This window comes from Chinchilla lanigera, unplaced genomic scaffold (assembly GCF_000276665.1).
Source record: "Chinchilla lanigera isolate Chin_1 unplaced genomic scaffold, ChiLan1.0 scaffold00085, whole genome shotgun sequence".
Lineage (NCBI taxonomy): Eukaryota > Metazoa > Chordata > Mammalia > Rodentia > Chinchillidae > Chinchilla > Chinchilla lanigera.
The window spans coordinates 3,701,646-3,719,444 of NW_004955486.1; the positions used below are offsets into that span (position 1 = coordinate 3,701,646).

Consider the following 17,799-nt stretch of genomic DNA (forward strand, 5'->3'; position numbering starts at 1 on the left):
TATATTTTTTTTTTTTCCCAGTACTGGGGATTGAACTCAGGACCTTGCGCTTGCCAGGCAAGCACTTGCGCCACTGGGCTATACTGCAGCCCCTGTTCTTTAATATACTTTATTCATCTCATTATATATAATGCATTTTGAACCCAGAGTCTTTGCACTAAGTTACAGCTCCAGCCCTTTTAAAATACTATTTTTGAGACAGGGTTTCACTAAGTCCCTCAGGCAGGGCTCGAACTTGGGATCCTTTTACCTCGGCCTCCCAGCGTGCTGCTTGGGCGCCCCCACGTGTTTTCCCTCTGCAGTTGATGGACTCCATGGATGGGGGCACCTGGATGCAGAGGGCAGCTGGAGCCTTCTCCCAGCTCTGGCGGTCACGGTCTCCAAGGGTCCAGGGTGGAAGAGTGCTTTGCCTCGAGTGTGTGAAGCCTTGGCTTCCATCCCCACCAAACACACGTGTGTGTACACACACACACACACACACACACACACACGAACACACCCAAAACAGCCACACTTGAGACATCACCAGCTGTCTCCAGGGGTGAAGGTGCCCCGGCGGGAGCCTGACCACACAGGGCACGGGGTGGCGGGCTGGGATCTGGCCGCCTGCCCCGACAGCAGCGGGAAGGAGGCGCCTTCTCACTCCCTGGCGGCCTGCAGGTTTCCAGGCGGGTTCTGGCCTGTCCCGGCGCCCTTGGGTTTGTGTGCTGCGCCCAAGGGTGGCTTGGGCTGGCTCTGCCGGTTCCAGGGCCCCCTTCCCTGTCTGGCCATGGGGCCGGGCGGGGGTCACACTGTGGCCCCCAGGGGCTGTGTTGCATCAGGTCCGCTGGAGTTGGTTCAGTCGCTGCCAGAACCTCCAGCCAGGGCCTTCTCGAGTGCCGTGCACCAGGGCCAGCATCAGCCCAGAAGGGGCAGACGGGCGCCCCGAGGTGGGACACATGGAGAAAGGGGCTACGCGCCCTGCAGGAGGCCTGGCTGCAGTCCGGTGGGGCCGTCGGAGGGGCCACGGAGAGCGGCTGCTTGCCTCTCCTGGCCTGGGGTAGTTCCTCTTCCACGGGGCCTTGTTATGTTTTCCGAGCTTGGTTTGAGACAGGATCCTGCTCAGTAGCCCAGGCTGGGCTTGAACTCCTCATCCTCCTGCCTCAGCCTCCCAAGAGCATCTTTGTCAGCTTATCATTTTGTTTTAGAATCTCCGGAAAGATTGTAATAGTACAGTGGGTACTCATGTATCCATTAACAGATTCACTAAGATTAACTTTCGCCATGTATGCTTGCATAGTGTCTGTCTGCATGTGCAAGCTTTGTTTCCTGAACTCTTTGAGGGTAAATTGTAAATATAGAGATGGTTCACCTTTAAATACTCTATCTCTCTTTCTTTTTATTAGTTTTTGAGACAGGGTCTCACTCTGTAGCCTTGGCTGGCCTTGAACTCTCTGTGTGGCTCAGGCTGGCCTCGAACATGCACCACCACACCTGGCTCAGCCTTTAACGTGTAAGAACCAGAATGTTGACTGGGCATGGTGGCACACGCCTGTAATCCCAGCACTCTAGGAAGCTGAGGCAGGAGGATCCCAAGCCTAGGCAATTTAGTGACTTAGTGAGACCCTGTCTTCAAAATAAAAAGTACAATAGGGATGGGAATGTAACTCAGTGTGAAGGCTCTGGGTTCAATCTCCAGTACTATATTAAAAAAAAAAAAATCAAAGACAAGATATTTCACTCAACACATAAAAGTCTGATACAGTGCTCTCATGTCATATCTTATTTTTTCCCAGCCGCCCATAATGTTCTTTCGGCCCTTCTCCTCTGCCGCCTGGGGTCCCCTCAAGGACGCACTGCCTCTCTGGTTGCCGGGCTGTCTTCTCTGATTTCTGGCTGGCGGTCACTTGGACCCTGGCCGGTTGCTTTCTGTCTCTCTTACCTCCTTTCTGCTGAGGCAAGCCTTGTTTTCATTTCAGTTAGAACGAAGAATGCCTGTAAATTGGGGCTCACATCCCGGTCCTGCCACGTGTGGGCCCCGTGGCCTCAAGCAGGACAGGTAGCTTCTGGAGCCTCGGCTGTGCCAACCCTAAAATGAGCCAGACTCCTGCCCTGCGGGCCCTGAGGACGGCAGTTAGGGAGACCCATCAGGGAGTGCCGCAGCACCCCGCCAGTGACTGGGTCGGTGACCCCAGGACAGGTTCTTAATCCCACCCTTGTTCCCCAAACACAGTTTTGCACCCTACACACTGTCTCCCAGCGGGCCCTGGGGCCAGCTGCTCCGGTGGAGGAGGCTGGAGGTGGAGTTTGTTAATTAAGCCAGTCGCTCCCAAGGCCCAGAGACCTGGAGGTTGTTGCAGTTTAATTACTGAGAACAGGGTGGGGGAACTCTCTCTGGCGCCGCTGTTTTCTGTGTGTCTAGAGGACCCAAGGTACCCCCTGAGGTGTGGGGCTGGGCAGGAGCCGCGGGCCAGGCCTTGCCGCTGTCCCACCCCAGGCTCTGAGCCCAGTCTTACTTCTTTAGTTACGCGCTCTAGGGGCGCAGGACCAGGGTTCAAATCCTGCCCCAGTCCAGGCCAGCCTGGTGGCCGCAGAGGAGTCTTGTCCCCTCTTGTGCCCCTGTGTCTTCATTGTGAAGCCAGACCAGTGCTGGTTATTTGAAGGGTTGGAAATAGCTGGGCAAATAGTGAGCCAGGGTACAGGTGAACAGTGAGTTGCCTCTCCCTCCCTCCCTCATTCCCTCCCTCCCTCATTCCCTCCTTCCTTCCCTCCCTCTCTCTCTTCTTTCTTTCTTTCTGTTTCATTTTTCTGAGGCAGGGTCTTGCTCTGTAGTTCACACTGATCTTGCACTCACTGTGTAGCCCAGGCTGGCCTCAAACTCACAGCAGTCTTCCTGCCTCAGCCTCCCGAGTGCTGGGATTACGGGAATGGGGCGCCACTGCATCTGCCTAGCAGTTTCTCTAAAGCAGTGTTTTCACCTGGAGGAGGTGCTATGACGTCTAGGGGGTGGAGCCACACTGCTGGAACGGCCGATAGATCCGAAGCACTGCTGGGAAGTGTGCCTGGCGACAGGGCCAGGCGGCCGGCGCACATGGAGTGGGGTCCCCTCACCCCGGCTCTTCACCCTTCACTTCTGTGCGCCAGCTGGGGCTGAGGGGCAAACTGGAGGGGAGAGGGGAGGACGGGGAGCTGGGCTTCTCATACTTGCGCCTGGCTGTGTTTCTGTCTCCCGTGCCTCTCACCGTTAGGAGGCAGCCAGCACTCAGCGCTTGCGTGGACCAGGCCTCCCTCTCTGTTCCCCTCGGTTCTCCGTGGCATGACCCCCTGCAGCAGGTGCCCCAGGGTCCCCACAGCCATCTGGTGCCAGCTGGACGGCTTGGCGTGCCGTGGTCTGGTTTGGCACCAAGTCTTGTTCAGGTGCAGAGCCCTCCGAGTGCTCCCCGAGGCGCCCAGTCCCCGAGGGCCGTGTCCACTTGTGGAGGCCCGGGCCAGCGGTTGCGCCTGTCCTTGGGAAGCCACTGCTGTCTGATTGCTCGGGCTGCCTGCAGTGAGTGCCCAGGGCACTGCGCGCTTCTCCATGTCCTCAGCCGCAGTGTCTGAGGTACCCTGTCCTGGGGGTGACTGGGGCCCTCTGTGTTCTCCAGGCCTGCTGGGAACATCTGTGCGCTGTGCTGTTCTTTCTTTCAACCAGTAAACTCCTATTCATCCTTCAAGACCCAGTTCCTGTGACTTCCTCCTGGAGCCCCTGGCAGCTAGCCCCACGCCTGGATTCTCAGAGCTTTGTCACCTCCTGCTCTGCCATTGCTGTGCTGGGTTGAGGCCCCAGGTCTTTTCTTCCTGCCTCGAAGCTTGTGTGATGCATGTTGGGCGGCCCAGGAGTGTTTGGGTCTTTCCAGGCCGTCACTGTGCTATCTTCCTGCGGGTTTCCCTGCCTTGTGGTGTGGGCAGCACCGGGCCATCTGTACCCGCCAGCTCCGCGTCTTAGCCTCCTCCTGCGTCCCTGTCCCACACCTGGCACAGGGCCTCGTGTCCGAGGACGGTCTGGGGACTTCTGCAGCCAGAGCCTCTTAGTGCTGTGGCCCTGGCGGTGCTTGAGGTGCCCTGACTGCGTGTTGCGCTCGGGAGCGGTTGTCCGACGCGTGGGTTCCGGGCTGGGGCCCCCTGTTCCAGAACCCTCGAGGCAGTGGCAGAGCAGCTAACCAAGCCGGGCCAGTGCCCCTGTCCCAGCCTCAGGCCACACAGCCAGCCCCGGGAGGCCATGGTCCAGGTCGTGGCTTCACAGGACGGTGGCCAGCCGCTGAGCATACTGGTCAGCGGCCCAGGCCCAAAGGCGGAGCCCAGTGATCAAGCACCTTGATCCTGAGTCGGCTTCTGTGTGACCCCGAGACAATTACCTGGTTAAATGACCTGCAGAGTGGCTGCCCGGGGTCCCTGCGCTGGCTGACCAGCTCCTTCCCCTAAATCAGGGCGCATCGCGCCTTGGAGGGCCCGGGCCCTGCAGACAGACGGGGCGGGGGGGGGGACCGCAGCTGTCGAGGCAGCTGGAGGACTCCGAGCCTTCAGAGCGGGAGAGGGCTCCCTTCATCTCCTTCTGAAGGAACGTGAGGCTTGGGTGCAGAGTTCCCCAGGGCTCCTTGGTATTTTGGTGCTTTGATACTGGAAGAATAAAGAGCAATTAGTTGCTATAAATGGCCTGCCCCTGTAGGGCTGGTCTGACGCGGGGTGCTGTGCATCCATCGCTCCTCGGCGGGGCGCACAGGACGGGCACAGAGGCCTGGAGACGCCTGGCTCCCTCAGCCCCTGGGCGCACGCTCTGGGTATGAGGACTGCTTCCCGCTGGCCCCGGGCCTGCGCCTCCCACTTGTCCCCTGGCCGCCTCTCTGGGCAGGCTGAGGGCTGGAAGGCCACCTCTGGCCTGTGCTCTGGGTGCAGAGGCTGAGAGCGCTGGGGCCCTGGGGCGGCCCCTGCCCTCAGCGACCACGCCCCCGCCAGGTTAGGCGGCAGGTGTGACCCTGGTGACAAGGTGGGGAGCAGAGCGGTGTGCTTCCGTGCTGCGAGAGGTGTGTCATGGTCCTGGCAGGGAGCTGAGGTTTGCGTGGCATTGGACGGGTGGGACGTCCGCTGTCACCCAGTGATTCACTGTGGTCCGCGGTGACTAACCCTGGGGAGGAGCCCGGTGCTCACGGCTGGTGACAGCTCCCAGTGCGGCCACAGTGGGTTCTGGGGCTGCGGCACACACGTCTGCTGGACTGCGGTTGCCCTGGCCGTGAGCTTCCCGCGACCTTCCTGCCCTCAGCGGGCATGTGCCAGGTGGCTCCTCTGTGACCGTGTTGTGTTCCCACAGAGCGGCAGCCTCCTCCTCCTCCCGGCCGCAGCCCGAGCCTCACAGCCGAAGCTAACTTCCAGAGCAGGTAAGGAGCAAGGAAGGGCCCTGGGGGCCGCCATGGGTGGTGCTGCGGGCGCCTCTCCTGCGTTTCTCCAGGACACCCACTTCTTCACTTGCGTGGGTTCTTTCTCTCTTTCTTTCCTTTTTCTTACTTAGTTCTGCAGATTGAGCCCAGGGCCTTCACAGTGAGCTATTATATCACCGGCCCTTTTTATTTTGAGACTGAGTCTTGCTAAGTGATCCTCCTGCCTCAGCCTCCCGCAGTGGTTAGGATTACGGGTGTGCACCACTGAACTAGATTGAGGGCCCATCCCTCCCTCCCTTTGTTCCCTTCTTTTCTTCCCTGCTGAGGCAGGAGTCCAAAGCCCTGTGCTCCCTAAGCGCATGCTGCACCCCTGGCTGCGCCCCTGCCTGTGTGTTCTTTCACTGAATGCTGTGGTGCTGCTGATTTCTTTTAGGGTAAGACTTGCACAGGTTCTGAATTAATTTTTTCCCTTTTTTTTTTTTTGTACCAGGAATCAAACTCTAATATTTTACATAAATTCTGAATCACAGTTATGATTTTTTTTTGGTATCAGGAATCGAACTCAGGACCTCACACTTGCCAAACAGGTGCTGTGTTGCTGAGCAATATCCTGGCCACAGTTACAATTCTTATGCAATATAGAATTTGCAAAAATGTATTTTCATTTTTAGGTTTAAAATTTATCATGATATCTTTTATTTCTTTACTTTTTGAGCTTTTTGGAGACAAGTTCTCACAATGTAGCCCAGGCTGGCCTTGAGTTTATAATCCTCCTGCCTCGGGTTCCCAAGTGCTGGGATTATAGGTGTGTACCCCCAAGCCCAGCCCTGACACTTTCTATTTATTTATTTTGAGACAAGATCTTGCTATGTAGTTCAGCTTGCCTTTGAACTCACTAAGTAGCCCAGGCTGGCCTCAGGCTGCTGGTGATCTTCCAGCCTCAGCCTCCTGAGTGCTGAGATTTTAGGCGGGCATCACCCCCATGTGTTTGTAAATGGGCAGAATGAAAGGACAGGACCCCAAGGTCAGGGGCGCCTGTGCCCCAGGTCCTGTCTGGTGTCTACCTACAGAGCTGCTTTGCTTTTTTCTAAGCGGGTGCAGACCCCTGGGTATAAGTGTTCTCTAATTTATGGAACCGTAGGTGTTCAGACGGCACTGACTCCAGGTTTATAAATACAAATGAGTGCAGGTGGCAGTGCTCGTGTCCAGAGGCACGTGTGCTGTCACCGAGAGGCCAGCTCTCCCGGCCCTGTCCACACCAGCTGCCTTTCCCTGCCTGGCTGCTGCTGTCCCCACCTCATCTTGCTCTCCTGGTCCTCCTCCTTCCCATAAAGTCGATCAGGTGGTCAGTAGAGGTCCACACGCAGGCTGGGCAGGAGGGTCGTGTCATGCCCTTTGTTGTCCCCAGAGGATGCAGGTGCCTCTCAGGCCGTGAGCCGCCCAGTTCACTGTGTGTATGGATCCTTCTCGGGGCCGGGAGCTACTTCCTCAATGTCCTCACTGGCCGAGCATACTTCCTTCAGCCCCTACCTGGGGGTGGGGGTGGGGGTGGGGTGTGTGTGTGTGTGTGTGTGTGTGTGTGTGTGTGTGTGTGTGTGTATGCACACATCTGTGTTTGTCCCAGCTCGTTACCTGGAATGGCACCTACTTTTCACCTGACCATGGTTCACTGCCCCATAATATGCACCCACAGCCCTCCCCTGCTTATTTACATAATTGACAGCTACCTGTTGTTGCTTTCCATTTTCCTCTTAGTTTTTTTCTTTTTTGTGGTACTGGGGATAGAACCCAGGGCTTTCACGCTGAGCTACAGCCCCAGCCCTTTCCAGTATTTATGTATGTTTGTACGTATGCATTTATTTCTGAGCTGAGTTGAGTTGCTAAGTTGTCCAGGCTGGGCTCAAACTTGCAATTCTCCTGTCTCGGCCTAACAGAGTACTGGGTTACATGCATGCACCGCTGCACCTGGCTTCATTTTTCTTTTTTTTTTTATTCATCTCTGACTCGGACAGCTACCAGTGGGAAATTCTCTTTAAGTTTTAAAAGGCAGCAGCGCCCCGTTATAGAAGACAGGATGACACTGAGTTTTGGTTCTCAGGTCCGAGGAACAGATCATTGCTATGTCCAAATGAGCTGCAGTTTGAGCTTCTGCAATCCAAGCACATTTTAACGGAGACCAGTTCCTGATGCCTAGAGGGGAAAGTAGCAGTTACCAAGTGCGGTTCACCCGCTGCTTGTCGGGATTGTGACGAGAACGTAATGTCACATTCTCTCAGCTGGGCCACAAACCCGAACGCCCTGCGAGGCGCACTTCTCGCTAGACTCCAGCAGCCGCAGCGCCTGTGCAGTGTGGGTAGATGGGGATGAATTCCCTCAGTTCCAAGTCTCCGTCACAGTGACGCCCGCCCACAGACGGGGTGGAATGGTGTCAGCCAGGCCTGGCGTCTCCCCGGTGCTCCGGCTGCCTTGTGCAGGGTGGGGACTGCGCTCCAGGCCGCCTCTGCCCCAGATCCGGCCCTGGGCGTTCCTTCCCCGCAGAGGCAGCTCTACGCAGAGCTTGAGAAATCCTAGATGAGCAGAATTTTTAGAAATGACAGCTCAGGAGTCTTCGCAAGGCAAGAAGAGCCAGCTTGAGAAACAGCTTCTGTCAGGGAAGGGTGTGGAAGGGGACATGACGCGGCTGCACACGCCCATTCAGGCTCTGGTGACGCCCCGGGGCCGGGGTCCCAAGGACAGTGAGAGTCCCAGCGAAGACGGTGGAAGGCAGGATTGTAGTACAGAGCAAGGTCCTGCAACCCAGACCCACATACGCTGCTTCTGTGCCGCGGCGGAGCCCGGAGTGTGCGCCAGGACCCCTGCGTCCGGGAGGTGGCCGCGCACAGGACTACCACGACCCCTGTAGGACCGGTGTCTGCATGAAGGGATGGATGTGGCTCCTGAGAGTGCATTTGGAGTAAAAACAGCTGGTTGTGGTGGTGCACACCTGTAATCCCAGCACTCTGGAGGCCGAGGGAAGAGGATCGCAAGTTTGAGCCCAGCTGAGGCAGCTTAGCAACGTAGCAAGACCCTCCCTCAAAACGCAGGAGTGCAGGGGGCGTTGGGGTTGGCGGGGAGCACAGTGCATTGAACGAGGACCACACAAAAAAGGAAGGGAAGCGGCAGCCCCAGCGGGATGCTCAGTTGCCACCTTGGCGGGACTGGTGTGAACGGAAGCAGGTCGGCGGCCGCCCCCCAGGCCTTGGGGTGGGGGCGGGGCTGTGTCTCTGGAGCTGTTGTGTGTGCTGACACCTAGTGGCCAGGCCCCTGCACCCCCCATCCTGTCTCACAAAGGGAGCACAGGCTGGACCAGCCCCTGGGCAGAACAGGAAGCTTGTTACTCTTGGGAGCCCTGACTCCCTGTGTGTGTGTGTGTGTGTGTGTGTGTGTGTTGTTGAGACAGGGTCTTGCTCTGTGGTGGTCCTCCTGGCTCAGCCTCCCAAGTGCTGGCATGGCGGGCGTGTGCCACCACGGCTGGCATGGTACTTGGGTCTTTTAATGCAGTGACATTTGGCCCTAAGCTGCTGCAGTTGCAGGAGGGGGAAGCAGAGGCACCAGTACTGTCCCCGTGTCCCACTCAGCCAGCCAGGCAGGTGCTTCCCAGCGCCAGGCTCCAGGGTGCCGGGCAGCTGAGGCAGATGCAGCCCCGAGGCCCTGCAGGCCGAGCTGCACCGAGAAGCAGCGCTCGCAGATGGGGTGCTGGGGTGCTGGGGTGCAGGTGCAGAGCTGGCCTCCATCTTGCCCTGCGATGCCTCCCTGGAAAGGTGTAGGGAAGCTGAGGTGACAGTGATGAGATGCTGTCCCCGGCCAGGGGACACGGATCGTGGAACGTGAGAGGCGCTGGCCTCGCAGAGACCTGCTCTGGCTGACCCGGGGTGAGAGGGGCGAGGGAAGAAGGGGGCCCCAAGGCCATAAGTGGAGGCAGCGTTAGGAGGGAGGTGGAGCCCGGCCGTGCAGGCCTGAGGCCAGAGCAGGGCTCACCGGAGTCATGGGGAGCACAGACCCTGCCCCGCAGGGCCCTGTGGGTGCCGAGGAGCAGGGAGAAGCGCTGATGCCCAGGACCGAGCCCTCCCACCGGCTGCGAGGATCTGGGCTGCTCTGGCCTCAGGCTCTCACACCCCTTCTGGGCCTGGCAGGAGTTGGTGGGGAGCGGTGGCAGAGGAAGGGGCCTCAGGCTGGGTGTAGAGGAGGGAGGGCCTGCAGGAGCCTTTGCCAAATCCGGTGTCCCCCTGTGGCATCCGCCCAGCTGGCACAGATTTTAGCCTATTGTGTGGGCTCTGGGCCAGGGCCTTGGGTCCTATGGTCCCGACACCCACCCCCTGGCCCAAGTGCGCCCCGTCCGGGAGAGCCTGCTGGTCCGGCTTACGGCCCCTGGCAGAGGACGGCGTGAGGAGTCCTTGGCGTACTGGCCTGGTTCCCTGGTTCCCCGAGCGCAGCTCCTTGGCACCAGGGCTGGCGAGGCTCCACCCCACCAGCTGCTGCGTTATTTCTGACTCATCCAGGAGTTGCGAGTGTGTAACCCAAGCCCCTCCACGCCTGCTTCCTCTCCTCCGCCCCTCCCAGAGCCTCTCTCCTGGGGCCCCACTGTGGTCAGCTCCCCTCGGCACCTGGACGCAGCCACTGCCCTCCGACAGGTGGGGGTGCGTGGGTCCCTGGGGCTCGGTGCTAAGCCAGCTCTCTGGTCGCGGGACTCCCGGGCCCCGGCCCGGCGCTGGCCTCCTGACCTCGGCAGGGGCTGCTGTAGGGTTCCGTTTTGCACTGGGGACTGGCATGGGTCCCATGGGTCCTCAAGGCCCAGGACAGCCATTCTGATCGGGTCACTGGCTCCTCACCAAGCCTCTCTTCGGATGCCAGGACCCTGAGGGCCTTGTGCACCTGTCTCCCGCACGCGTAGCCGCAGGACGGTGGCCTCGCGCTGTCCCTGCTCTCCGCGCACAGCCACAGCCCCTGCTCCAGGGCCAGCGGGCAGCTCATCCCCTCCTCTCTGCCTTAGCAGTGAGATGAGGTGGGAAGAGGCTGAGGAGGCGAGGGTCACCCACAGGCGCCTCGCCACAACACATCTCCCCGCCCCCTGCAGGAGTCCTCAGAGCTGGGCCAGGGGGATGAACTGCGAGGGCGCGTCCGGGAAGAGTCCGGAGGAGATGTACATCCAGCAGAAGGTCCGGGTGCTGCTCATGCTGAGGAAGATGGGCTCAAACGTGAGTGCCGGGCGTCACCTCGAGGGCACCTGGGCCCTGTGGTCTGGGGAGGGGACTGAGGGGACTGTGGTCCGGCTGTGTGGCCAGTTCAGGGCCAAGGCCAGAGTCTGACATGTCTGGTTCCTGGGTGTGGGGAGTCTGCCCACCTGTACCGCACTGGGCCGGGAAGCCGGGGGATCTGAGGCTCCGGCCTTCCTGTCTTCCCCCGTGAGACTGGCTTCTTTCTGGGAGGGGCAGCTGGGCAGGACATGCAGGAGGGCCGCAGCGTGCAGGCCCAGGGGCCCCGCTCAGAAAGTGAGGGGGCGTGTGGCATTGGCCCCAGCCAGTGGCTTTGGGCAGGTCTGTGTCTTCCCGCCGGCCCTGGGCCAGGCTCGATGCTTCTCAGGCTCAGTCGGAGCTCAAGGCCTGTGGGCTGTGGGGGCCGGGCTTCCGGGGTGAGCAGAGGAGGCCCCAGGACTGGGGCAGCGGGGCGCGGCCTCACGCACCTCTCCCTCCGCAGCTGACGGCCAGCGAGGAGGAGTTCCTGCGCACCTACGCGGGCGTGGCCAGCAGCCAGCTCAGCCAGCTGCCCCAGCACGCCATCGACCAGGGTGAGCGAGGCGTGCTTCTCCAGGAAGCCCGACGGGGCGCGCGGGCTGGGGCAGGCGGGAGGGAGACAGAAGAGTCTCCTGCGGGTCCCCTCCCTCCCCAGGGGGAGCTGCGGGCCCAGAGAGGACCACGGCAGATCGCTTTCCAGGCCTGGGGGGCTCCAGTCAGAGTCTCCTTAAGCATCGCCCGGCCCCGTCGGCCTCGCACCCGGCTTAGGCGCACAGTAAGCTGGCCCGTGTGCCACGCCGACATCCAGAAGGGACACCCAAAGCCCCGGGGCTCTCCATGTGCCTGAGGCAGTTCTGTGTGCTTTGGGGTAACTGCAAACGAGAGTGTTTACGGTGGCAGGCACCGTGCCAGGGGATCATTCGCAGTTTCCTTTGCAGACGGCAGTATCGCTTCTGGTAACTTCTGGTTCCTATCGCTTCTGGTAACACCATAAGTCGTGGCCCTTGGTCCTGCAGCCTGAGCCTGCAAGGCTGCTCTCCTTCTCGGGAAGGCTGATCTTGACACTGGGGCTAGTAGTCCTTCTGTGTGGTTTGGTTTTTTTTTTGGTACTGGGAATCGAACTCAGGACCTTGAGCTTGCCAGGCAGACGCCTGTGTCACTGAGCTATACCCCAGCTGTTTTTGTTTTTTGAGGCAGGGTCTCAATAGTAGCTCAGGCTGGGTCGGAACTCACTCCGTAGCCCAGGCTGGCCTCCTGCCTCAGCCTCCCCTGCTGGGATTACAAGTGTGCCCCACTACGGCAGGCTTTGTGGTCCGTGTTCTGACCACACTCTCCACGTAGTCCTTCCCCGTTGCTCTTTATACCTTGTTGGAATTAATCAGCCATAAAACATCCTGGCTGTGGCGTGTCCAGACGTGAGCCGCCTCCCCGGATCCCCAGGGTGCTGGTGGCGCATGTGCTGTGCCGCCCGGTTCTCCTGGTGCCTGGTTCTACCTGGCGCAATGGCTGGTCCCCAAGCGGGACACTGGGCATGACCCAGCCCATGCACAACTCAGCAGAAACCTCCCAGGGCGTGGGTGGCTTGGGTGGCTCCCTGGGCAGCACTCACCTCTGTAGCTATGCTGGGTGTGCAGTATGGAGCTTGGCCCCTCCTGAGAGGTGTCCCCGAAACCCTCAGGCCTGAGTCCCCGGGAACTCAGCGTCCTCCCTACGTGGTCTCGGCCACTGAGCTGTCTGAACTGCCGTGGGGTGGTGAGAATGCTTCTAGCGGGCTGACCTAGGAGGAGAGAAAATAAGTCACACAGGTCCAGAGTGTGTCTCTCCAACTCACGCTCACTGGCACATGGACAGGAAAACTGACAACAGCCGGGCATGGTGGCGTGCCCCTGTAATCCTAGCACTCAAGAGGCTGAGGCAGGAGGAGCACCAGAAGTTTGAGGCCAGCCTTGGGCAGATAGCAAGACCCTGTCTCAAGAAAGAAAAAGAAAAGCCAATGAAATATGGACCCAGCTGTTAATAGAAAGAAAACCGTGTGTGAGAGACACTAGGGGTGGAATTCCACCCCGCCAGATGCCTTTGACAGGGCGGGCCTGTGTCAGGACCTCCACTTTCCGTGACACAATCTTCTGCAGTGTGCATTTTCCAACACTGTCCAAGCCTTTGTTTTGTTACTGCAGTGCCTGGGTCAGACCTGGGGCCTCCAGGGGCCTCCGACCCAGAGCTGCTGAGGCAGTGGGAGGGAGCTCTTGCTTTGGCTCGGCTGAGGCAGTGTGGAGAACGCAGATGAGCTCTGCTGGGCTCACACAGTGACCACGCCTCCCACAGGACCTGGCCCGAAACTGCTGAGCCGCCAGCAGGAGCTGCAGGGCGGAGCCCACAGGGGCGGTGCTTGGGAGTTCCTGTCTGGGCGGAGTCACCAAGGTGTGGCTGGGGCTCCCAAACCCTGGCCCCACAACACCTGGGACGGTCGCCTCTGCTGCGGCAGACCTGGAGGACTCCGTGTCTGGGGATGGAGAGGGGAGCTGTGCTTGGAAGAGCTTCCCAGGTCTTCTGTTCTGTTCTTTTGTTCTTTTTGAAAGAAGGTCACTGTGTAGCCCAGGCTGGCCTCAAACTCAGGATCCTCCTGCCTCAGCCTCCTGAATACCGAGATTACAAGTGTGCACCCCATACCCAGCTGTCTTCTCTTTCCTCTCCATTCCTTCCCCTCCCTCCTTTTTTTCTTTTCTTTCATTGTTGTTGTACTAGGGATTGAACCCAGGGTCCACACTGAGCTATATATCCCCAGCCCCTTTCTAAATTTCATTTTACTTTTATATCTTGAGACAGGGTCTCAGCAAGTTGCCCAGGCTGGGCTTGAATTTGTAATCCTGCCTCAGCCCCGCAGAGTGCTGTGATCACATCATTACAGAGATGTACCAGCATGTTCAGCTTTTTTATTTTTATTTTTAAATCTATTTTATTTAGAGACAGTTTCTCACTCTGCTACCCAAGCGAATCTCAAATTCCTAGGCTCACAGGATCCACCTGCCTCAGCCTCCTAAGCAACTGGGACTACTGGTGCACACAGCTGTGCCCAGCTCTTATCTTGTGTGTCTAAAGATGCCACAAACAAACACAACCATGAAACTGCAGTCTCGTCTGCCCTGAGGGCTCACGCTTCTAAGGCCAGGAGCCAGTGGTGCTGCCCTTGCCATGGGGCCAAATTCAAACCTGCCACCCTCCCCCGGCAGAGCCAGCCTCAGCCCGAGCCACAGGGTGTTGTGCAGTCAGATGCGTGGGCGCTGCCCAGGTGTCAGAAGCCTGGATCAGTGCTTCTGGGAGGTAGGGTAGGGGCAGGGAGCCAGGGTGTGCGATGCCCACAGGTCTGGCGCGTTGGGACCAGGGCCTGGCATGAGAGCCTTGTGCCCACCAGGTGGCGCTGTCTGCCAGCAGATAGCAGGTTATTCTGCCTGTCACCCCCTGCCACTCCCCTTGGACCCTGTCCCTGGGGCTTTGGCCATCACTTTGAGGCCCACAGGGACTTGTCCCCTGGGGCTGCAGACCTGAGACCTAGGGAGAGGCCCGCACTTGAGGGGGTGCCCCTTGCACCTCACTGCTCTCAGCCTCCTTCCTGTCCCCTCGACCCATTCCCCTCCCTCACCACGTCCCCTCTCCCCATGTGCTGCTGTCCTGTCCCTCATCTCCCACGCCCTCCCTGGGAGGTCACCTGTGTCCCAGAGCATCAGCAGAGAGCGCGGTCAGCGTGGTTCAAACAGGCCCTCCACCCAGACTCCTCTCCTGACCCCAAGACCAGGGTGACTTGAAACCTGGGGACATCAGCAGTTTCCCTCCCCCTTGGAATTTCAGGGGCTCCCCGCTGCTTCGAGGGTGATCACAGCTGGGCCCTTGACCTGGTGACTGAGACCCCCAGGCCCCCGAGGTCACACGGGGCAGGGTGGCCTGGGCCCTCCCTCAGGCAGCAGGTTTCTCCCTTGGGCACCAGAAGCCCAGCCCAGACCATGCCGCCCAGAGCCCTGCCAGCCCTCGGTCACACACGTGACCTGCGCCACCTCCTGACAGAAGGGGGCCCAGAAAGTGGGCTCTCCGCCAACCCCATTTGTCAAGGGCGTCTTACTGAGCAAAGCCACGAGGTGAGGCACGTTCAAGGTGGGACAGAACTATGGTGAACCAGTCAGATTATGACAGGTGCAGTGGCTTGGGGTGTATTGATTACATGGAGGTCAAATGGGGAAGCAAGTCATGTAGCGAGAGCACCTGGGCCGAACCGCAAGGGTTTTCTGGGACAGAATGGGCTGGGGAGGCTTTGGCCCCTGACCCAAGGTGAGGGGATTGATGCCTCTGCAGAATATCAATCCCTACTGTTCGCTCCTAGGGGAAGTATGTGGGTATAGTTGTTCCTTTTTCTTGAAGCCTGGCCTTCAGTGAATCTGCCTCCCACCACAGTTGTCTTCTGTGCTGAGGGCCCAGCTCTAATACTTATTACTTAGCTGTTTACAATACATACAGCATAAAAAATGTTTTTTTGAGACAGAGTCTCACTGTGTAGTTTAGGCTGGCTTTGAACTCACGGTGATCCTCCTGTCTCAGCCTTCCGAGTACTAGGATTACAGGGGTGCTCCACCATGCCCAGCCAGCATAAATATTTTAACACTCATTTTAGCATCCACTTTTTACTTAGGATTTGCCTTGCTTATAAGCAATTTCCAAGAAAGCATTTTCGCAGTTGCAGGATAAGCAGCCGCCTTGGGCTGTGCTGCAGTTCGCTGGTCAGCCCCTTCCTGTTGCATTTGGCGAGCTCCTGCTGCAGGGCACCGGGAGCCCCCATGGTAGCCTTGGGACCTTGGTGCTGTCCCAGGGCCACGTTCACGTGAGAAACCTGCTCGAAGAGATTAAGCAGCTCTAGACCCTCGAGCTGTCAGTGTGGGCCCTGGGTGTGGCAGACATCTGGTGTAGAAATCCTCAGAATTTCATCCAAGAACCATCCGGTGTGACTACGGGCTGCACCTACTTTTTTTTTGAGGCAGCGTCTTGCCGTGTAGCCTAGGCTGTCCTCAAATTGAAGGCGATCCCTGCTTCAGCCTCCGAAGTGCTGGGGTGACAGGCACGTTAGCATGCCCAGCACTGCTCTTGTTGCTCCTGGGAGCTGCGTGGTGGCAATGAGTCCAGGCCTGTCATCGCCTGTGTCCAGTCATCCTGTCTCTAAAAGACCTCCCGGGGTGGTCCCCCTGCCGTGCGGCCAGTGGCTGGCTCAGGCCCTGGTGGCTCCCCCTCCGTAAGCTGAGGCTGCTGCTTCCGGGTTTGCTGCCAGAGAGCCTGGAACAGGTTCCCAAGCCACACGGGGAGCTTGTTAGAAGAGCTGTGCTCTCGGCCAGACCAGCAGCACGCTGCCCAGCACCTCCCGGGGGACCCCGCGGCCCCTCTGGGGGAACAGCCAGTCTCTGCAGCTGCGGCTGGTGGAGAGTTGGGTGGACCCGCACTGCTGCCTTCCTCACCCTAGCCTTCGCTTCTGGCTCGGCGCCTTCTCCGGCCCTCCATGCTCAGCGGGTGCCGAGCTCCGGCTCGGGAGCTGCCGCCGCCCCATCGGGAGGGCTGTGGCGGGGTCTTGGCTCAGCGGCTCCTCCGTGGCGGCGTTTTTGGGTCTCCTCTCTCCAGCCTGTGGCTCCCAGCTTCTCCCAGAGGCCCAGGCGAGAGCAGACTCTGGGCTGAAGCCGCACTCGGGCCCTGGAGAACCCAGCCTTAATCACCACTGCGGCGAGAATTACCTGTGACCTAGTAACGGCACAGCGCGGAGCCCGGCGGGAGCCAGCGAGGGTTTGGCATAGGGCTTGTGTCACGGAAGAAGGAAAATGTCCACAGAGGAGCAGGGATTGCCGAGGGCAAGCTGCAGAGCCAGCGCGCTGACCTGGCTCCACCGAGGGCCACCCTGAGCCTTGCCATCCACCGTGACCCTTGGCACCTGTGTGCCAGTGCTGCTGTTTAGGTCCGAGAGGAAAAGCCCGCAAGCCCCGGAGCCCCTCGCAGACCCTCACCTTGGGGCTCCCTGAGAACAGCGGGCCCCACCCTGTCCCAAGGGCCGGTGTCGTGCTGTCAGCCGTGGTCACCGTGAGCTCGGCACAGGGCGGACACACACGGGAGCAGCCGGCCCGGCCGCGGGCTGTGAGGGAGAAGCCACCTCGGCACCCACAGGGGAAGTGCCGCGTGCCCTCGGCCTGGGGCACCTGGAAACCGGCGGGAGAGGGCGCTGCAGGCTGGGCAGGCCCTGAGCCCGGCCCCGCGCCACACGCTCCCCCGGGGTCCCCAGGGTGGGCAGCTGGAGAGGCACACAGCTCTGCCGCGTTTATCCCGAGCTCCCATGGGTCACTGCCAGCCCAGGCGGGGTTGGGGGTGTGGGGGGATCGTGATCCATGGGCCAGCAAGAGAGGAAGGTTCCAGGGCTATCCGGATGGCGATGGGGACATCGGAGACCGACCGGAGGGGTGGAGGTGGTGGGTGAGGAGAGCAGGCAGCGCTGTACCCGGTCTGTGCGGCTGACAGCCGGGCAGGAGGCCATGGTGGGCGCATGGAGCAGAGATGCCTGTGGGTGTCCGGAGGCCGTGGGCCAGTGCCAGGAGGGGACAGATGGAAGGGTTTGGGCGGGGGCGGGGGTGGGGCAAGCAGTCTGAGAGGCCACCTGGGAGAGCAGGCGGGGCATGGGTACAGCCAGGGCCCGTCCTTGGGCAGTGGGGACAGATTTCCCTCCTCCTCCTAATCCCTTCTGTCCCTCCCCCCTCTGCTTCTCCCTCCCCGTCCACGCCCCTCCCTCCCTCCCAGGGGATGGATCTCAGAGCCTCACACACTCCAGGCAGGGACTCCGCCACCGAGCTACACCTGAGCCCAGCACCTCTTCCACGATGTTGGGCGAGGAGGGTGAATAGCTCAGGGCTGGGGCGGAGGTCAAAGACAGCCTGTAGCTCCAGGTCTCCACAGACCACCACACCAGAGTCACCAGGCGTGCGTTTAAAATATAGACCCCGTGTCTTGCCCTAGCCCCACTCCCTCAGAATGCCTGCCAAATGAGCCTTGAAATCTGCATTATATTTATTTATTTTTGAGACAGGGATCGCTATGTAGTTCAGGCTGGCCTTGAACTCACTGTGTGG

The 17,799-nt window shown here is 59.7% G+C and overlaps 1 protein-coding gene across 1 annotated transcript in view; it reads left to right on the forward strand.

The window, feature by feature from the left end:
- Nucleotides 1–5,323: 5,323 nt before the first annotated feature.
- The window catches only part of Clstn1 (calsyntenin 1), a gene marked incomplete at its 5' end in the record, with an annotated part of 106,890 nt that continues 94,414 nt past the window's right edge, over nt 5,324–17,799 (forward strand). Inside the window, 3 exon segments of the mRNA XM_013504165.1 lie at nt 5,324–5,390; nt 10,504–10,624; nt 11,124–11,214. Coding sequence (XP_013359619.1) covers nt 10,529–10,624; nt 11,124–11,214 — 187 coding nt within the window.